The following is a 21261-nucleotide window of genomic DNA, read 5'->3' on the forward strand; positions in this document are numbered from 1 at the left end:
TTTGGAAAAAGAGGGAAGTGAGGGTGCATGGAACTGAAACATTTGGTTCCTGAAGGCTGTTCAGAAGCCCTTCCCTGTGGTATCTGTGTCATGTAGATGCTTTTGAGGGATGCCAAGTGTGTGCAGTTTTTTTTTAAGGTATTATTTATTTATTAGACAGAGAGAGATCACAAGTAGGCAGAGAGACAGGCAGAGAGAGAGGAGGAAGCAGGATCCCTGTGGAGCAGAGAGCCCGATGCGGGGTTCGATCCCAGGACCCTGAGATCATGACCTGAGCCGAAGGCAGAGGCCTTAACCCACTGAGCCACCCAGGCACCCCTGCAATTTTTTTAGTGTTTTTATTTATTTGTTTATTAAAGATTTTATTTATTTATTTGACAGAGAGAGATCACAAGTAGGCAGAGAAGTAGGCAGAGAGAGAGGAGGGAGCAGACTCCCCACTGAGCAGAGAGCCCGATGCGGGGCTCGATCCCAGGACCCTGGGATCACGACCTGAGCCAAATGCAGAGGCTTTAACCCACTGAGCCACCCAGGCGCCCCATAGTGGTTTTTTTTTTTAAAGTAAGCTCCATGCCCAACGTGGAGCTCAACATGGGGCTCCAACTCACGACTGTGAGATCAAGATGTAAGCTGAGATCAAGAGTCAGACATGTAACTGACGGAGCCACCCAGGCACCCCTAGATTTTATTTTTAAGTAATCACTCTACCCAGCATGGGGATCAAACTTATAACCCTGAGATCAGGAGTCACATGCTGTACGCCCTGAGCCAGCTGGGCAGCCTTGTGGAACTGCCCATTATGTTTACTTCCAGCCCTTATTCTGCTTGGCTGTAGAAAAGTGATTCTTTGCAACGTAAAGGTCAACTGAGTTCAGTGTTAATTCATACACTTCAGGGGTGTGCTTAGTTCAGGGCTCTTTGGTGTTCTCAGTTTAGTACTTACTGCCTTGTGACTTGATGTTCTGAGCAGCTTCTGAGTGTCGGACTGGAAGGGTGTTTGTGACCATGAGCTGATGTGCCTCGTGTCCCGGAGCGCCCTGGGGCATCTGCTCGTGTCCTCCAGGGCTCACACCATGCCTTGCACACCAGCCCATGCTTCTGGATTGAAAGTGTGTATGGTGAGCTGGACGATGAGGTTATGATTCAGCGGAACTGGTGGGCAGCAGAGTAAGATCCCTGGATCTGAACTTATGTTTTAGCCCCAAGCTGTCCCCTCTGTCAAAGGGACAATACCATGGGTCCGGGGTCTTGGTGTGTCTCAGCAAAGTGTTCCTCCTGTCGCGACCTCAGTCTCCCCGGGAAGACAGCTGCTGGGGGGAGTGGGCCAGGAATGGGACTAGGGCGTGCCAGGGGCTTTCCTACCTCCTGTTTGTGAGGTGAGTTTGAAAGTAATCTATGATGCAAGAATATTTATTCACCTGCCCAAACACCTCTTTCTTTATCCCATTTACGAATTTAATTTTTCAGCTTTATGAGTGAAAATTAATGAAATGTATAGAATCAGGAGCGAGCAGCATCATGATGGGTCTGTCTTAAGAAAAATCACTTAAGTAAATGTGTTCATTGTGTGTCCTCTTCCTAGTTGGTTTGTTTTCCCGAGACGTAATGTCACACGGAGACGATCAGCAATCCCAGGCTCTTGCCAAACCTACTTTCAGTGACGTACAAGCCTCTGCATTAGTGGAATCGGTATTTGGGTTAAAAGTTTCCAAGATCCGGCCACTTCCCAGCTATGATGACCAAAACTTTCATGTGTGCATTTCGAGTGCCAAAGACACCGCAGATGAGCCAACAGAGTACGTCCTTAAGATAAGCAACACCGAGTCCAGCAGGAGCCCGGAGCTGATTGAAGTGCAGAGCCACGTCAGCATGTTCCTGAGAGCTGCCGGCTTCCCCACGGCCTCTGTGCATCCAACTGCAGGAGGCCACCTCAGCTCTCTCGTGTCCATAGGTAAGAGCCTGCCAGCTCACCGTCACTGCGTCCACGTACGTTACTGCTTTTGAGCTACAAGTAGAAACACTGGGAACAGGCTGATGGCTCCCAGTGTAGGCGTGGGGGACGTGCGGCCTCCCCAGAGTGGAGATGGGGGGGGGGCTCTGATTCACAGGATCTGCTGTAACTCTTCCCCTCAGAAAGGACTTGACGGGGGCACCTGGGGGCTCAGGTCGTGATCCCAGGGTCTTGATCTCCGGGTCACGGATGACCTGGGGCACCCCGCTTCCCAGTCTTGCGCGTCCTCTGAATCCGGGGCCACTGAGCCATCATGTGTGCGTGGCTGGCTCTGGAACCCTCCTCGGGTCTGTCCGTCCGTCCTTTGGACCCCGTGAAGCCTGTGTGTTGCTCTTATCCTGTGACGTCTGTGGTTCTCCTGGTCGTAATGACCGAGCAGGACAGCCCCAGCCATCTCCCTGAGATGTGACGGCATGTGCTTGCGTCCATGCAGATGGCGGCTCTGGAGTCGCAGGCTACCTGCTGAGGCTGCTGTCCTACCTCCCGGGGACGCCTGTGGCCGAGATCCCCAGCAGCCCCCAGCTGCTATACGAGGTCGGGAGGCTCGCCGGCAGACTGGATGAGACCCTGCAGGTAGGACGTGGGGCTTTGCTCTCTTCTAGGACCTGTGTATTTGTTGAGTTGTGGTCTTTTTCAGTTAACAAACCCAGGGCCGGACTCCCCTTCTCCTCTCGGTGCCTCCTGTGGGCTGTTAGGAAGGGACTAGGGCCGCTGCTATGGGCATTTCTTGACTGCGAGGCCTCTTTCCGCCCAGCCCTGCGCCTCGAGGGAGTGTGGGCAGGATTGCCTGCGTTTCCAGGCGGTCCCTACGCTCTTGGTGCCGCTCCCGGAAGACCGTCTGCATTTGCGGAGTGAGCCCCACACTGTCCGGCCAGCGAGCGAGCCACGGCCAGAGCCGGAGGCCTGGGCGGACGTGTGTCTATGTGGTGGTGGAAACGGTACTGTGGACGACGAGTGTGCCCTGCAGCTGCCCACAGCATGTGTGTACGTGCCCCTTGGCCGTGCCCGGCTCCGGGAGAAGAGGACGGGCTCACCTGTCCCAGAGGAATGTGCTGGGGCGGGGGCGACACGCACGCTAAGAGGTGGTCTGCGCCACGTGGTCTGCATGAGGAAAACACCTCCAGGACCCCCGCTGAGTCCTGCTCATGCCACAGGCCACGTGCCTCTGTGGCCCGGCCGCCCCCGCTCCTGCCGTGACTGTTCTCGCTCACCACAGTTGCCTCCCTGTGGTCAGGCTCCTTCTCCAATTTACTCTTTGTGCTGATTCAGAGTTACTTTCTACAATTACAAATCCAACCACGGACCCTGTCAGCAGCTTCTTGCTGCTTCGACGTGGAGGCCAAGGTCCCCGTGTGAGGCCCCGCGTGCCCTGTCCTGCCTGCATCCCCACAGGGCCTCCGTCCGTCCGTCCGTCCTCCCCATCACTCCTTGTGGATCCCCGACGGGCCACTCTGTCTCACACGTCTTCACGTGTGTCTTCGCACGTGCCACTTTCTGAGCTACCGGGACCTTTCCCCGTGCAGCCAGACTCCCACACGTCCTTCAGCACGTGGCTTGGGTGTCGCCCTCTGGGAAATGCCCCCTGGACCCCTCCCTTCCGTGCTGTGCATAAACGATCACTCCCTCCTCTTGCGACTTCTGAACTCGGACCTCCTGTTGCCGGCCTCGCCGAGCAGCGTCCCGGCTACCTATGCCACGTAACAGACCATCCCCAAACTGAGCCTTCAGATGTGGATTTATTTCTCGTGTCTCTGTGGGTCGGGGTGTGGATGGGGCCACGCGTGCAGCCTCACTCAGTGGGGTGCTCGGCCGGGGGCGCTGTGGTTCTCCCCCACGGGGGCTCTCGTCCCCCAGGATGGCCCCGCGTCCTCACCACGAGGCAGCTGGTTGCCGAGAGAATAAGACGGGGACAAAAGTGGAGACAGACGCTGGTCAGATTATGAGATACATTGTCGTGTACGACACGAAAGGGTTTAGGGAGCTTGGAGGGTTTTTATTTTTATTTCCTGGGTTTTTTTTTAGTTTAAATTAAGTTAATTAAGATATGACGTATTATTGGCTTCAGAGGTAGAGGTCAGGGATTCATCAGTCGCATGTGACAGCCGCGCTCGTCACCTCATGTGCCCTCGCCTGGAGGGTCTTCAGACGGGCACAGATCGCGACGTTGCGGCACTTCGTGGACCACTGCGGCGGACAGGCTGGCAGAGAGCCGGAGTGGGCGGAGCGCGTCTAGGAAGCGAAGGAATCATCAGAGAGAAGCTGACTGAGGGCCGGAACCCATGAAAGCTTCAAGATACATGTTGAAGACGGAGCCGGCCGGATTTGGTGATTGATTTAAAGTTCCGCGATGGGACACAGAGGGGCTGAGGAAGACGCGGGCTCTAACGTGTGTGCTGGGACCCGGCGCCGTGCACAGGACGGGAGTCACCCCCGACGTCGGTCACAGGGGAGCCCCGTGCCGCGGGGGAAGCTCGCCAGCCTCCGTGGACCTCATGCCGTGCCCCCTTGTGGCTCCTGGGGTCAGCCCGTCCACGGTGTCCTTCCCTGTGGCTGCTGCTTTAGAAGAGTCACCGGAGCCTTAGCGGGAGCTCAGTGAGAGAAGGGCCAGGGCACCCCAGCCGTGAGACGGAGGAGGTTCCTATGCCCCCTGTCCCAGAGCCCCTGGGGCCGAGCAGGAGACTTCCTGTGTGCCTTCTGTCCCCGTGTGCCATGCAGGCGTGGCTGGTAGGGGAGGTGAGGTCTTGCTGGTTTTCCCGTCTGACAGTCTGTGTCCCTCCTCTGGGATGTTTGCGTTTAACCTAGTCATGCCGTGGCCCCTGAACTCTGGCTCGGATGCCCAGGAGCCGGAGCTGCGATGCTCACACTCGGCAAACCTGTACCGGGCGCCCGTTAGGTGTGATGTCTTTATTCATTTTATTCTTTCCGGTCTTCATTCGTCAAACGACCACGTGGCTGGTGTTGACACTCGGGTTTTACTGCGAAGGAAACAGATCTGCAATATTAAGCGGAAGAGCCTGTTGGGACCCTGCTGTGTCGGACCTTGGGGCCGGGTCCTGTCCCGCACCTCCTGCTGGAGCCCGGGCCCTCTCCCATGGGCTGTGTGGCCGGCAGTGCCCTGTTTTAGGAGCCAGCCCAGAGCCCTCCCCGGGTGGACCATGGCTCCGTCTATTGTGCTCTTTACAACGGAAAGGAAGAAGAATGCCCGGTAAACTTTCCAGTGGTTCCGAACAGGGTCAGCGTTCTTTCTCTCCCGTACCTTGTCCACTCGTACCTGCAGTCCTGTCCCCCAGGGACAGAGCTTCTAGCAGCGTTGTCATGCTGAACATTCCTGTGACCTCGAGTGGCCCTTGGCATGTCATGCTGTCAGGAGGGTCAGACCGTGTCCCGTGAGGATGACTGGGCACTGGCAAGCTTGACTCTGCCAGGAGGACACTCTGGGGGGCAGGACTGCCGTCTGGGACTGTGTGGTGGCCGGTCAGGTGGGAGACGGCCCCGATGTCATCACTGGAACCAGGGCCGGGGACACAGTACAGAGACAGCTCGGCTCAGCGACAGGAAGCCCGCAGAGCCGCTCAGGCATGAAAAGTCGCCCCCGTGAGAGGTTCTCTGACCGAGGCTACTTAGCAAGTCCGTAGTGGTGACAGTGGAGCCTGGGTGGTCCAAACTCCAGGCCTCGAGAGTGGATGGCAAAATCCACTGAGAGGAATGTTTCTAAAGAAGTAGAATAAAATCCAAAACCCAGCATACGTCCCATGGGCTGGTCCACATGCTGCTGACGGAGGCCTGTCTCCTGGGCTGTCCTGCGACACGGCTGTCTCGCTTGAGAAGTCACGCCCAACGGATGGAAGGGACCTCAGCGCCCCTCAGCCCGTGCGTAGTGACTTCCCTCGTTATCCTGTGTGTCGTGATGGGCAGAGCTGTTTTGAACTCCATATAGAGTGGCCCAAGGCTAATGGCCTTGGCAATTATAGAGTTTTCTATCCCGGGAACATTCATTTATTCGGCAACTGTCGCTGGAGCAGTGTGTTCTTTGAGCCGGGCACCGTGGTAGGTGCGGGAATGTGGAGTGAGCCGACGGACCAACCCGGAGCGCGGCCCTCGCAGGAGCTTCCGTTCCCGTGAGGCTGGAGAGTAAGGCCAGAGGGTGAGCTCCGGAGAGCGGTAGCCGCACGTGCTGTGGGCTCGCGGGGAAGACATCAGCGCGGGGAGGGGCAGGAAGGACCGGAGGGGGCTGATGTTTTGGGTGCGGTGGCCGGGGGGGCCTCCCACAGAAGGAGCTGGTGGACGTTCACGGCCTGGCTGTGTGTCCAGGGGAGCAGCGAACGCAGAGGCCACGGGGTGGAGGTGTGCGGGTGCGGTCCTGCCCCCCGGGAGGCCGCTGTGGCTGCAGGAGAGTCCGCGAACATAGTAGAAGGTGAGGTCAGACAGGTCACGGGGGGGCTGGCTGTCGGGGTCAGCAGAGTTCTTTCTCCCTGCCTCCAGCTCCCACTGGGGGCTCCAGGAAGTCCCCCTCAGCTATGAGTGAGATGGGGACGTGCCCTCAGAACAACGACTCCTGGTCAGGTGTGCCCGGGGGGGGGGGGGGTTAACGGAGCGTGTCGGTGAGCGCGGGGGCGCCGCGGGCCCCTCGGACTGAGCCTGAGAGGGCGGTCTCTCGCCCACCCAGCTGTCCCTCGTGGCCGCTCTACCTGTCCAGACTCTCAGGGCTCCTTGTCTTCGGTTTAGAAATTTCGTCACCCAAAGTTAAGTCATCTTCGTCGGGAGAACTTCATTTGGAATCTGAAAAACGTCCCTCTTCTGGAGAAGTACCTGGACGCCTTGGACCAGAGCCGAAACCGGGAGATTGTCATACAGGTCATCCAGCTGTTCAAGGACGAAATCCTGACCAAACTACGTCACTTCCGAGAGTGTGAGTACCCCCGATGGGGGAGGTATTTTCCTTGCTGTTTACACTGGCACGTTTAGAGCATCAGAAGAGCGTGGACATACGACTCAGTTTCACCAAGTCTCAAAATGGGGCCGAGCTTGCTCCTCGTGCTTTAAAGAATGGTACTTCTACTTCCCTTAAAATTGCCACATTTGAGATCCTCTCCAGACCTTACGTGATCACACCTTCCCCTCCCTACTGAATTCGCACTCACTACATATGTGTTCATAAATGAGGTGCCATGACGTTCTGCATGTTTTCCACTGTTAGATGGGATCAGGTGGTCTTACTGTTCTGCAACCTGCTTTTCTCGGTCCAGATTAATCATTTCCTATGGGTTCTAGCTCATTTCGCCCATTGTTGCACTAAGTAGTATCCCATACTACTCAGGTATGCGCCACCATTTATTTCAATGTACTGTGCTATTTTCAGTCTCTTCTCTTGTTGATAGAATTTTAGGTTGGTTTTTTTTGTTGTTGTTGTTCCGTTGTGGGGTTCCGGTGAGCACACTAGTGTGTACCTCCTTATGGATGTGGGCGACAGTTTCTCCAGGTGGAAGCAGCCTTGGACGGGGCACAAAGCACGGGTCGGAGGACCAGGCAGGAAGGGAGCTTGCCGCAAGCCTGACGAAGGCGGAAGCCTCCCTCCTGCCTCTGCTTTCAGCAGGGCCCAGCTCTGGCTGCCGCCACAAAGTGTGGAGATGGGGTGGGGGCCTTCCCATGGTTCTGGAGGCTGGAAATGCGAGGGCCGGATGCCAGCATGCTCTGTTTCTTTCCCAGGCCCTAGCCACCTTCTCTCCGCATCCTCACGTGGTGGACAGAAAGCGCTGCGCTCTCCCGTCGGTGTCTCTTCTTAGAAGGGCACTAATCCCACCATGAGGACCCCACCCTCGTGGTGCATCTAAACCCCATTACCTCCCAAAGACCCCCAGCTCCAGACACCACCACGCTGGTCGGCGGGCTTCAACATGTCGGCCGTGGGGGGCCGTCACAACTCCATCTGTAGCGTTTACTTCGTGTAAACGTAACGCAAGGCGGTAGCATAAAAATAGAGTTGACTTCCCCCATCAGATCTGCACCCCCTGCTCATCTTCACCTCATGAAAATGGTATCTGCCATTCACCTCGCTGATCTCGCCGAAAACCTGGGAGTTGGCAGCCTTGACTGTTCTTTGTCACACGCTTCACACGCACTCGAATTCTCCTGGTTCCAGTTTCACTTTCCCACCTTTACTGCTCCGCCGGTCCTCGCTACGCTCGCTTCTCGTCCGCATTACGGGGTGCACGGCCCTGCGCGTGCTGAGGTAGGACTGCTGGGCCATAGGACAGGTCTACGTGCCGCGTGACGAGACACTGGCACACGGCTTTCCTGAGAGCCTGCGTGACTGTGCGCTGCTGTCAGTAGAGGCTGCGCGTGTCCGCTGCTCCCCACCCATGGTGTCCTCACAGTCTGACCCCCTCCAGTCCCATAGGAAACAGCGATTCCTTCGGTTTTACTCTGCCGTTCCCCATGTATTGGCCATTTGGATAAACTCTTTCGTGAAGTGCCTCGTCAAGTCTTTGGTCAGTTTTCCAGCTGGGATTTCCTTCTCAGTGATTTTAGAGGTTCCAGATAGTTCCTGGACACAGCTCCTTTGTTGGTTATATGTGTTGCAAATATTTTGTTCCATTCTGCCTTTTCACTCTCTTTATGATGTGTTTTGATCAACGGTCCTGAGTTTCTTGGTTTCAAGTATATCCGTCTTCTGCTCCTTGGTTAACGTTTTGTGCCTTGGGTCGACATTTTCCCTACCTTGTGGTCCCGAAGATATTCTCCTGCATTATCTTACTGAAGCGTTACAGTTTTTCCCTTTCATTACACGTCTATAAACCGTCTGAAATTTACGTATGGTGTAAATTTTTCTTGTGGTTGGTAACTTTTTCACCAGCATTTATTAAAAACCTTTTCTCACTTGGCTTTGCAGTACCATCTCCGCTATAAACCAAATGCCTGTGGCTCTCTGTGTTGTCCCCTGTTCCCCTTGCCGGTCTCTGCTCCTGCACCACACTGTGTGTCAGCTCGGCAGGGTCATGCTGCAGCGACAAGGGGCCCGTAAGGTACTGTGCACTGCGGTAGCAGAGCTACTTCTGAATCCAGCGGCCCGTCCAGCGTGGACTGTCTTGGGTTCTGCTCTGCGGACTCTCACGCTGGGACCGAGATGCATGGGACGGAGTGCTGCTGTAGCCGGGGAAGGGGAAGCTGGACACGGTACACATCCTTGCATCTCTGCCCTGAAGTGATGTCACTTCTGTTCAGTTCGAAGGGCCAGAAAGTCCCCTGGCCATACACAACTTCTTGAGGAGCAGAGAAGTACAACCCAGCATGTTCCTGGAGGGAATGTAGCTGGACTATTTGTGGGTGTTTCTAAAGATTACCACACTATCTTAATTTTTTTAACTTTTAAGGTCTTGTAGCGGGTAGAACATGGCCTCCCACCTTCTTGTTCTCTTGTAAGAGGGTCTTGACTATTTTGGGTTCTTTTTACTTTAAGTATGTATCAATTTTGGAATCAGTGTGTCATATTTTTACAAATTTTTATTAAGATTTTGGTTAGGTTTGGATGGAATCTCTATATAAATTTGGAGGAAATAGGTAGGATAGCTTATTTACACTTGTTTATGTTACACTTAGAAGATGGAGGAATCTAATCATGGACATTGGCCCGTCTCTGCACTCACAGAGATCTGTAGAAGATGGTTCTTAGTTACCCTTCTGGTGTGGATTTCTCCTGTAGCTGCACTGTGGGTGGGGAACACGGGTCCTGTCGGCGCTGCCCAGGAGAGCTTCTTCACTGGTGGAAGTGCTCTGTGTCTATGTGGTCCGTTGCAGTAGCTTCTAGCCACCATGGAGCACCTGCAGTGGGACTCGTGCCACTAAGGAACCAGAGCCTCATTTTATTTAATCTGAATGATTGTGAATGACATCACATGGCCGACGACTACCATATGGGACAGAGCAGCTTTACGTGACTTCAGGACTCCCAAATTTGTTAAGATTTATTCGATGAAGCAGCATTTGGTAAATTTAAAAAATGGTCCACGTGTGCTGAAAAAGAAAGTGTATTCTGTGGTTGTTGGGTGCAGTTATGTATATGTTAGTTGGTCAAGCTCGTTGCCCTGTTGTCTAAATTCTCTATTTACTGATATTTTTGTCTGTGTGTTCTAACAATTATTGACAAGTGTATTTTAAGTCTCTTGCTGTGATTGTGGATTTCCTATACTTTTTGTGTATCTCTGTCAAAATGTGCTTTGTATATTTTCAGGCAACGTGCACATAAAATTAGGATTGTTACCTTACTAGCGAACTGAAGCTTTCGTCCATACAGTTTCTCTCTTTACTATTTGTTTCCTTTGCCTCAGTGTCTGCTCCCTGGGATACCGAACAGTTGTGCAATCCTGTCCTGTACTCTCGCCTCTGTCTGTCTGTTCCAGTTCTTTCTTTTCTTCTACTCCTCTTCTTTTGACATCATCGTTTTTGAGGTCATTCTTTTCGTAACTGTATTTCTTTCTGTCCAGAAGTTTGGGAGCTGTATGCTGTCATATGTGACCCCAACTTATCAAAGTGTAACGTGATCCCAGACAACATAGGGACCTAAAGATACCTTGAGTGCATTTATGTCTGTCCTGGCTTATAAGCCACTGATTTGGTAAATGTGGTGAACTTCAGATCCCTACTTGGGGCCTCCAGAAGACAACGCTACTGTTGTTTCAGAGTCAGGTTTGTTTACATTTACTTGTGTGTTGGTTTCCTCTCCTCCAGCCTCAAGCATCCTGCCTGGCCTCATTTTGTTCCCGCCTAGAACACATTCCCTAGCATGTTCTCCAGTCCGGTTCTCTAACGGTGAACTCTCTGATGTCATCTGTCTGAAAATGCTTTTGTTTTCTCTTCATCCTTGAAGGATATTTTTTTTTAAATTTATTTATTCGAGAAACAGAGAGAGAGCATGAGAGGGGAGGTCAGAGGGAGAAGCAGACTCCCCATGGAGCTGGGAGCCCGATGTGGGACTCAATCCCAAGACTCCGGGATCATGACCTGAGCCGAAGGCAGTTGCTTAACCAACTGAGCCACCCAGGCGCCCCTTGAAGGATATTTTCATAGCCTATAGGACTCTAGGTTTTGGGGTTTGGGGATTTTAGGTTCCACTCTCTCCTAGCTTCTCCATTCCTGCTGAGAGGTCAGCTGTCGGTCTGAAGCCTTTGAAGACCACCTGCCTTTTTCCCTTTGGGGTTCTTGTAGGATGTTCTCTTTTTCTTAAATGATTTTTTTTCTTAATATGCTTGGGTTTCTCAAACCTGTATGAGGATATTGTCTTTCATCAGTTGTGGGAACTTCTTGCCCAGACCCATTCTCTTTCCTCCTTTTGGGCTACCGTTAAGTTCATGTTCAGTCTTCTCACTGAGTATCCTCTGTGTCCCTACTCGTGTGTGTGTGTGTGTGTGTGTGTGTGTGTGTTTTGTATTTTTTCTGTGCCTATGCTGCATTTTAGATATTTCTCTACCATGTCCTCTAGTTTATCGATTCTTTCTTAAGTTATGTCTAGTCTGTTATAGCCACCCACTGCATTCTTCTCTCATTATGTTTTCCAGTTTTAAGAAGTTCTTTTTTTTTAAAGATTTTTATTCTTTATTTGACAGACAGAGATCACAAATAGGCAGAGAGAGAGGGGCGGGGGGAAGCAGGCTCCCTGCTGAGCAGAGAGCCCAATGTGGGGCTTGATCCTAGGACCCTGAGATCATGACCTGAGCTGAAGGCAGAGGCTTTAGCCCACTGAGCCACTCAGGCACCCCTAGAAGTTCTTTTTTAATTAAAAAGTGTTTTACATTATTTTTTGTTCCCATATAGTTACCATACAGTGTCACATTAGTTCAGCTGTACAATACAGTGATCCACCATTTCCACATATGACTCAGTGCTCATCACCATAAGTGCACTCGTCAGCCCCTGTCACCTGCCTCCTAGAAGTTTCCGGTTATTTTTCTAGAGTCACTACCTTGTGTCTAGAGAACATACGATATATCAGCACGCAAGGAAATCAGGCACCATGAGCAAGAGCCAAAAGAAGCTCATTTGAGGGGCCTCCAGCCAGCCGAGTCCATAGAACACGAGACTCTTGATCTCAGGGTGGTGAGTTCAAGCCCCATGTTGGGTGTAGAGAGGACTTAAAAAACAAAAAATCTTAAAAAAAGAAACTAACTCAAAACTAAACCAAAGACTGTGGTAACCAGAATGACTGCTCTGTCCTCCTGCCTCTCTGGACCCGGCCATGTGAGTAGTGGGGTGTGAGCAGGCTTGTCATCCTTTTGTGAGTTCGTCATGTCATGTCACGGCCTTTCACGTCCTGTGGTGAGCCTTCTCCCGCACCCAGCAGGCAGCACGTCCAGTTCCTGTCCCCCTAAGGGGTAAAGCACATTGCCGACCTGGAAGACCGTCTACGGACCCAAGGCTGCGTTCCTGCTCACTGCATTTCTGTTCTGTGTTTTAGAATATAAGTCGATCTTGTTCTTGAGGTTGGCTCTATCTTTATTTTCTTTTCTTATTTTCGTCATTACTATGTATATTACACACAGGAGGCTTATCAGAGAATGAACTCACTCTGCCATCTTGATCAGAATGCCTCCTCTTTCTTTAATTCTCAAATTCAACAACTTTTGTAATTTCCCCCCCAGGCGTTGAATAGCTCTATCATTTTTTGATAGGCCAGTGGACAAGGGATAGAAGCAATAAAATGCTTGCGTAAGTATAGATTGCGTGCTTGAAGTAACGTAACTCAGTGGTTCTAAAATCCCATTTGATTGCATAAGATGCACCGTTCCTTCACCTCTGAGGAGGAAGAAACCTTGCCAATGAGACTGTGACACAGCGTCCGTTGTATCATGCGTCCCAGTTTCACAGATGTGTAGTTTAGAATCTGTGGTTTCCAAAAATGTTCATTGTTTCTGCATGTCACCCACTGGGCTAAATTACTTAAGCATGAGTTACGTGATCCCAAGTCACCTAGAAGAAGTCGGCATCGTACTCAGGAGTGGATGTTACTTTCTATCACACACTTACCTGAAAGTACGTGACTCACCGCTTCATGCTCCTGGATGTCCCTGTGTCTCCCTAATCCTTAGCCAGGGTTTTAAATCAGAATTTCTCAGGCTGTTCCTGAGAGAAAACAAGTGTGGTTTTTCCCCAGCGCCTGTTGCGTGGTTCTGCTGTTCATGACCGGATCACACCCTGCACCACACACGACTGACCGTGGGAGTCCGGTAACACCAAGTTGGTCTGTACTCTTAATGACACGCACGATCATACTCTTAGATGACAAATTGCTGTAAACACTCTGTCTTTTCTAAACATGCTCAATGTCTGTTTTTATCTCATACACGCTAGTAAGAGTTTGTGGACCATCAGTGACCACAGACCCCCCACTTCGAGTGGTACTGACTTGAGATCAGTGTCTAATCTAGTAATCAAAGGACTGGGAGAACTCACAGTTACTTGTCATCAGACTTCTTTTTTTTAGAAATCCTAGGTTAAAATAAAGACACATCTGGCCCATTCTAGGACTCTTGGCTTTTTCTTCTTATTTTTTTTTCCTTTTAAAAAATTTATTTTTTATTTTAAGCCCTCTCTACATCCAACACGGGGCTTGAATTCACAACCCCAAGATCAAGAGTTGTACACTCCACTGACGAGTCAGCCAGTCTCCGTTAGGACCCTTTGTTTCGTACGATAATGTGAACATACGTATATTCCTTTTGAACACTCTCCATTCATTCTGCCAGCAGTCAGAACCACGTGTTTGCAGCGGCCAGCCTGCATCCTCTAGCCTCGTACTGATAGAAGCAAAGCAAATACAACCACTAAAATTCACTGCTTTTTTTCCCCTTTCAGAGAAAATTCTTTTATTTCAGGCAAAATAGGGTTTGACTCTACCTCTGGACTGCTCATCACAGCTGAGTGGCGGTGCCCCAGGAATAGGAAACGGGCAGAGAAGGAGCTGGGGAATTTCATGTTTGCCCGTGGCTTGATTTTTCTCCTTGTAGGTGTCAATCATGGAGATCTTAATGACCATAATATTTTAGTGGAGCCCAGCAAGTCAGCCTTTGGCAATGCCGTGTACCACGTGTCTGGCATTCTGGACTTTGGTGACATGAGCTACGGCTACTACGTGTTCGAAGTGGCCATCACCATCATGTACATGATGATTGAGAGCAAGAGTCCGCTGCACGTGGGAGGTCACGTCCTTGCAGGCTTTGAGAGCGTCATCCCGCTGACGCCCGTGGAGAGGAGCGCCTTGTTTCTGCTCGTGTGTGGGCGCTTTTGCCAGTCCCTGGTCATCGCGGCACACTCTTGCCAGCTACACCCAGAGAACAAGGACTATCTCATGATTACTGCGAAAACCGGCTGGAAGCGCTTGCAAGAGATGCTTGACATGGGCCGGAAGGCTGTGGAGGAAATCTGGTTTGAAACTGCCAGGTCCTATGACTCGGGGGTCTCCATGTGACTCAGGGAAACTTCACGTGAGCTCCGATCATGGAAAACCCAAGGAGACCAAATCAAATTCTATGAAAGTTTTTCCTGCTCTGTGAGAAATGAACTCACGGAACAGACCAGTGCCTGTGGAACCACGAAGGCCTTCCAGCGATCTCAGGACCGCTACTTACATGTATGCAAGTGCCCATGAGCAGGTGCGTCCCTCTGGGGTCCAGCTTGCCTTGTGGGTAGAACATGCAGAAGGGTGGTTTTGAGTCAGATCATCTCTCAAGGACTATCCAGCCCTGAGCTCAGTGACTGTGCTAAACTTTAAAAGGAACACACGTGTATGGATAGATTCATGTATTTTAAATAATTGGGTGTAACACAGGGACCTGGTTAACATAGCCCCAGTTCCGTGAAGCCTCCTCTTGTCCCCCCGCTTCGCTGAAACCCCGCTGTGCTCTGTCTTCATTGTGGCACATCACTTGGTATCGTGGATTATGGCCGTCACGTGGGAGCTCTTGGAGGGCAGAGACTATGTCGAACTATTTTTTGTCCTTGTCCCTTTTTTAATACAGCGCTTTCCTCATGGTTTCAAAAGGTATTTGTAAAATGAACGTATGCTACGAGAAATGTGTGAGAAGGCACAGACTAAGAGGCAGACAGTATTCGTAAGAAGAAGGGTTCGCGTGCTTGAGAGGACAGCAGTTGAAACTGGGCCTGGACAGTACTGGACCTGCCTGTAAGCCAAGGGAGACCTCCGGGCAAGGCCGCGGACTCCTGAGTGAGGGGCCCGAACATCACTTCGTTTTCAGCTTGAGACTAAGAGGGTCTCTCAGCAGATACTGCAAAATTGCTCTCCTTTGTGGTCCTTTTCATATGAACACGTGATGTCTGTGAACCGCAGCTCCCTGCACACTGACGTGCATGGTACCACAGTCTCCTTCGCTGATTTTTCTTCATGTCTCCCTTCGTGCAATTCAGTAAATGGCTTTACTTATTCTTGTGGGTTTGTCTGTTCTCCAGGAGATCTTAAATCTCCAGGCCTGGCCATTCAGGCTTGTCTTTTTCCGTGTATGTGAACAGACATCGCTTCTCCATCTGTGGAGTGGACTCATGAGACGAAATTCAGTTGTGGTTGGTAGGGTTTATGATGAATAACAAAGACACTTCTCTTACTCTACCATTCAGGGGATTACAAGGGTTTTAGAGCAGAAGGAAACCCAAACCTGTATTTATTATATCACAGTATTTTACATGCATTGTCTCATTTAATCTCCACAACAAACCCACGAGGGAAGTAGTGCTGTGATTAATCCCCATATTCTTACAGAAGAATTTGCTTACAGAGCCAGGGTCCCAGTCCTCCCTTCTCTCACCCACCGTGCATGCACGTGTGAGCACATCTGTGTTAGAATCAAACGAGATCACTCACGTGAAAGCACTTATGCTTCTGAAATTTAAGGCATTGTATATATTTTTTACAAAGATTTCATCATCATTTTTTTTTTAAAGATTTTTTTTTATTTATTTGACACACAGAGAGAGAAATCACAAGCAGGCAGAGAGGCAGGCAGAGAGAGAGAGAGAGGAGGAAACAGGCTCCCTGCTCAGCAGAGAGCCCGACGCGGGGCCTGATCCCAGGACCCTGAGATCATGACCTGAGCCGAAGGCAGAGGCTTTAACCCACTGAGCCACCCAGGCGCCCCTCATCATCATTTTTTAAAAGTAACCTCTACCCCCAACATGAGGCTTGAACTCTCAACCCCAATATCAAAGCGACTGAGCCAGCCAGGCGCCCCCATTGTTTTTTTTAATCTAGCTTGACCATTCCGGAAATTGGGGACCAGAAAAAGGAACGGAATCGTGGATTTCACTCCCAGACCACTGTTCATTCTCTTGAACCATGAAACTCTACGGATCTCCTTCTTAATTGCTCCTGCAAACATGGGTTCTCCTTCACCGAGTTCCTAATGCAGATGTTGCTGGCCACGATCTTGATGTTTAAGTACGTACGGGCTCGCATCGATAGTGTACTACTCGGTGTTTGTCCTTGCTTATCTCCAGTCAGTTCCGTGTAGTTTTAAACTCTGGTGGCATAGGGCCACCTGGCCGGCTCAGTTGGTGGAGCCTGTGACTCTTGATCTTGGGGTCATGAGTTTGAGCCCCACATTGGATGTAGAGATTTAAAAAAAAAAAATAGGTAAACTTAAAAAAAAACCCATGTCTTTGATGGCATACATCGAATAGTATTCATTTTCTGTTGTTAGCTCCGTACCAGACCCCTGGCACACCCTTAATAAACTGCTGGGATGAATGCATTTCCACAAGAGCCAATCCCTGGTCCTTTCATCCACGGAGGGGAAAACCCAGTTCTAGATTTGGGGATCAATGCCGTATGCACAGCAAAGACTCTGCTCTTGCTTTTTCTGTCCAGGCTCTTATCCCCTCCAGGCTACAGAAGCACCTTACTTTCTGGTATTCTTATCCTTAATCTCTCCAACCTACCTCCATCCTTTTAGAGACAGATTAAAAACTCCAGCTGCATATTGCCGTGTGACAATTTAACCAAAAACTTAGTGGCTTAAGTCTCAGTCATTAGCATCTCATGGATTCTACAGATAGAAACTCAGGCACCAGGACAGCTGGTCTCTGCTCCCCAAATGCTTGGGCCTCTGTTGGGAGGTGATCTGGGGATTGGGGGAAATTCAGTGACTGAGGATATCAGCAGCAAACTTCACTCACGTATCTGACAGGGGATGCTGGGACCTCGTCTAGGCTGGTGGCAGATCACCTCTCCATGTTCGAAGAACGAGCATCCCAAGAGGACAAGACAGCAATCTATCATCTTTTATGACCTACCTACAGCGTATGACTTCTGTTGTAGTCACAGGCCCAGGGGACTCAAGGCGAGGGGACACAGGACCTCCAAATGGGAAGCATCCATACCACATTGTAAAAGGAACATGTGAGGCCTCATCATCCTAAAGCATCACTTTAATGCTCCCTGTGACCCACAGGGGAAAAAATTCTGGCGTTGGAGGGATCTACGAATCGGCCTGATGTCTCTCCTCCTTCCCTTCCTTTGTTGTCTCCTTCATTCCGCTCAGACTCAACTGCTCTGTCCCCCAAACTGATTAAACTCGTTCTCTCTTCTGCTCTTTTGTCTCACCAGATCTTTCTTCCGTCGACCTGACATCCTGCCTCTCACTTGGGCCTGAGAACGCATAGTGACCCACCAGCGTGGGGCCCTGTGCCGTTTTGCCTGGCTCACCTCCTCCTGTGCCCGGGAAGCAGGAGCGACAGCAGAGGCCTCACACACGGCTCATTCCCAGGCTGCCTCCTCTTCAGAGTCCAGTCCCCCAGGAGTAATTTTCCATCCGGCCTGAAGAGCCCGGAGCCCCTGCCCTCTGGGCCTCTCCTTGGAGGGGACTATAAGCCCATGACTCCGTCTTAACCCAGATCTGGCCAAACATGCGACCCAGGGCAACTTAAAGCAAGAACAGTAGGTGGTGGACCGGAGGACGGGAGCCGCTGGGAGCAGGGCAGAGGGGCGGGCACCGAACAGACACCAGACGGGGTCAGCTGAGCCGAGTGCTGTGCGCGCTGCTGGTCGGTATGGCCCTAACTCGGGCGGGCCGAGCGGGGAAGAGGCTGAGACCAGGCGTGGGCCCCGCCGGGGGTGCGTGGGCCCGTCCCGGCCTGCTCCGTGGGCCCGCAGTGAGAGCGGAGGGCAGAGACCCGCAGGCGGGACGCAGCGCATCTGACGAGCTCGGGACCGGCCCCGCGGAGCAGCGCACGGGCGCGCACGGCCGCCGGCGGGACGCCCCACGCGACAAGCACGCGGATTGTCGGGGAAGCGGCCGAGGAAGGGCCCAGGGCCAGCACCGGTCACAGGGTCCGCGCGGAGGACGGCCCCAGCCGCAGCACAGCGTCCTCGCCCGGGGCCCTTCCGACCCGAGGGTGCGTGGCCACTGGGGGGCGCGGGGCGCGGGGAGGCTCCCGGCGCCACCCAGGCACACAACCCAGGCCTTCACGGAACCGAGCGGAAGTAGAAGCCAGAGTCCCGGGCGCTCCTGCTGTAGCCGTCAGCTCCGGCCTCGCCCCCGGACTTCCGGGCCAGCGGCGGCCCCGCCCCCGTGCTCTGCGCACGCGCGGGCGCCATATTGACAGCGACTGCTCGGCCGCGGCGGTGGCGGCCGGTGTTCTTCCTCGTGAAGAGTCTCGGTGGACGTCTCCACTCTTCCGTGTCCCGCTGGTGAGCTTTTGCCCCTGGGCACCCGCGGAAGGGTGGCCGCCCTCCCCGCGGCCGGGGCTCGTGAACGTCGCGGCAGAGTCGTCTCGGCCTGCGGCCGCCACCGACGCGCCCAGGGTGCCATGACTCTGCACCCGCTTCCTCGGCGACAGGCCGGCCGTCGTGGGGCTCGCCTGCGGGGCGCGCGTCTGGGTCGGGGCCGGGGCCGGGGCCGGGGCGGCGTCCGAGCTGGGATCTAGCGCTCTCGTCGGGGCCGGGACTGGGGTCCCAGCTTGGATCTAGCGCGCTCCTTGGGGCCGCGTCCATGTCCAAGCTGGAGTCTGTCGCTCACGTCGGGGCCGGGGTCCAAGCTTGGAGCTAGTGCGCACGTCGGGGCCGGGTGTGGGGTCCCAGCTTGGATCTAGAGCGCACGTCGGGGCCGGGCCGGGTCAGGGGCCGGGGCCGGGGTTCGAGCTGGGATCTAGCGCGCGGGTCGGCGCCGGGGTGCAAGCTTGGACCTAGTGCGCACGTCGGGGCGGTGCTGGGGGCCCAGCTGGGACCTAGAGCGCACGTCGGGACCGGGCCGGGGCTCGAGCTGGGATCTAGCGCGGACGTCGGGGCGGGGGTGCAAGCTTGGACTTAGTGCGCACGTCACGGCGGGGCTGGGGTCCCAGCTTGGATCTAGAGCGCATGTTGGGGCCGGGCGGGGGCCCGGGCCCGGGGCCCGTTCGAGCTGGGATTTAGCGCGCGGGTCCGGCCTGGGTCCAGGCTTGGACCTAGTGTGCACGTCGGGGCGGGGCTGGGGTCGGAGCTTGGATCAGGCGCTGCGATGGTCCGGGCGGAGGCTGGGGTCTAAGCTGGGATCTAGTGCTCCCGTCCCAGTTGGGGATTGGGCTCCGCCTCCGGTGAGCTCTGCCGAGTGGGGCCTGGGGTGGGGGTTTGGTGCTCACTCTGGGGCTGGGGCCAGGGTGGGGGTTGCACAGGTGGGATGGGGGCGTCACTTGGGAGGGTGGGTACCCGAAAGTTGCCCTGCTGGAACTGCACCGGAGGTGCACAGCGGGGCTTGTGCTCAGGGCTGTCCTTCCCTTTCCCCTGCTGGCTGGTGTACAGCCTCCTAACTGGTTACCTTTCTCGAGCTCTCCTCAGCTACAGTGATCTTCCTGAATGTCATCCAGTTCCTGTGGCTCTGTGGCCCACAGTCCTGCCGTGGAGCCCCGTTGCCTGAGAGAGAACATTTGCAGTTTTTACTTGGATTGGGGAGCTTTCAGGGTTGGGGTCTGGCTTGGATTTCTAGCTTATCTCTCTAAGCTTGCTTCTCAATATTCTGGGATTTAGGAAAATGGGCTTTGCAGTCTGAAGTTTGGCATTTACACTAAATTGCACTGAGCCCCATTGCTGGCTTTTGCAGGAATAGTAGGATCGCCAGCCCTACCTCCTCTAGGCTGGGGCTCCGCATCGTCCTGGAGAAAGCAAGCCTCAGCCTCTTCACTCGGCTCGAGGCTTGTGCGCGTCGGAGTGCGTGCTCAGCTCTCTAGCTCCTTCAGGTTTATTTTAAGTTTAGCAGTTTGTCTCTCACCATTGAGCAGGAGTTCTCCTCGGCCTGGGTTGCTCTCCCCATCTACCCATATTCTTCCTCTTAGGCCCAGTGGTTCCCAGCCTTATTTGTCTCTCCCATGTCTAATTTGAACTCATTTATTTTTATTTTTATTTTTGGTAATTGTTTCTCAAAAAACAATGGTGTCTGCCTCCCTCACCTGAGTACCAGATTGTAAGCTCTGCAGGGAAGGGATTGGTGTTCCCTGTTTCGGGATTCCAGCATCTGGCCTCGTGCCTGCTGCATTGTGGATGTTGGATGAGTGAAGGGAGTGAACAAAACAGATTTTTCTTTTTAAGTCAGAAAATGCTCCTTAAATTGTTAAGTTTCATTTTAATAATGATCTTACTTTCTTCTTACAGGAATTACGTGAAGTTCAGAAAACATGGTGAGTTGCTACGCGTGCCCATGAGCTGTTGCCTGATAAATGCTATTGCTTGTGCCTCTAGACTAGCATGAGGGAACGGGACGGAAGGGGTCTTCTTCCCTGTCAGTCCCTCCCGCACACTGAGCTTTGCATGCCAGCGTGTTTCATAAGATGGTTCGTGGACTGACTTATGCTGGGCAGGACTCACTTGACTGTTTTCCTTTGCAGTCTCGAAGATATGACTCCAGGACTACCATATTTTCCCCAGAAGGTAAAATCGAAACTGTTTAAGCTATCTCAAATTTAAAAATGTCTGTAGAGTTTGAACTAAAAAGGGGGGGTGGGTCTACAGACTTTTTTTTTTTTTTTTTAAGTTTTATTATATAAGTAATGTCTGCACCCCACATGGGGCTCAAACCCACAACCCTGAGATCAGGAGTCCCATGCTCTACTGACTGAGCCAGCCAGGCACCCCTATGTAGGAAATTTTTTTTTTTTTTTTTTAAAGATTTTATTTATTTATTTGACAGAGATCACAAGTAGGCAGAGAGAGAGAGAGGAGGAAGCAGGCTCCCTGCTGAGCAGAGAGCCTGATGCGGGGCTCGATTCCAGGACCCTGGGATCAT

General features: G+C 52.7%; 2 protein-coding genes across 4 annotated transcripts in view; both read left to right on the forward strand.

Annotated features, from left to right (window-relative positions):
* Positions 1-1590: 1590 nt before the first annotated feature.
* On the forward strand, positions 1591-15442 carry LOC111152694 (hydroxylysine kinase). 2 transcript variants are annotated; one of them, XM_022511268.1, is made up of 4 exons: positions 1591-1951; positions 2445-2584; positions 6737-6920; positions 14008-15442. In XM_022511268.1, exons 1-4 carry the CDS (start codon positions 1606-1608, stop codon positions 14466-14468), a joined length of 1131 nt encoding a protein of 376 aa, XP_022366976.1. In that variant the 5' UTR covers positions 1591-1605; the 3' UTR covers positions 14469-15442. The 2 variants fall into 2 exon arrangements, with proteins under 2 accessions (XP_022366976.1, XP_022366975.1); XM_022511267.1 differs by having other exon boundaries at positions 1606-1951; positions 13876-15442.
* A 3146-nt stretch (positions 15443-18588) lies between these two features.
* Positions 18589-21261, forward strand: part of LOC111152671 (proteasome subunit alpha 4) — a 7557-nt gene continuing 4884 nt past the window's right edge. The window contains exons 1-3 of one of the 2 annotated variants that reach the window (XM_022511227.1): positions 18589-18638; positions 20631-20656; positions 20864-20906. In XM_022511227.1, the coding sequence (XP_022366935.1) occupies positions 20654-20656; positions 20864-20906 (46 nt within the window). In that variant the 5' untranslated portion in view covers positions 18589-18638; positions 20631-20653. Of the gene's footprint in view, positions 18699-20630; positions 20657-20863; positions 20907-21261 lie in introns of both variants that reach the window. The other variant, XM_022511226.1, reaches the window with a different exon arrangement.

This window comes from Enhydra lutris, unplaced genomic scaffold (assembly GCF_002288905.1).
Source record: "Enhydra lutris kenyoni isolate GAN:26980312 unplaced genomic scaffold, ASM228890v2 scaffoldscaffold29, whole genome shotgun sequence".
NCBI classification, from domain to species: domain Eukaryota; kingdom Metazoa; phylum Chordata; class Mammalia; order Carnivora; family Mustelidae; genus Enhydra; species Enhydra lutris.

Bases quoted from the DNA above. Each gene is read 5' to 3' on its own strand.
- LOC111152694 (XM_022511267.1), top strand. From the start codon at position 1,606: ATGTCACACGGAGACGATCAGCAATCCCAGGCTCTTGCCAAACCTACT. The intron at 1,952-2,444 runs GTAAGAGCCTGC...GCGTCCATGCAG, and splicing joins CAGCTCTCTCGTGTCCATAG to ATGGCGGCTCTGGAGTCGCA. The intron at 2,585-6,736 runs GTAGGACGTGGG...TCTTCGGTTTAG, and splicing joins GACTGGATGAGACCCTGCAG to AAATTTCGTCACCCAAAGTT.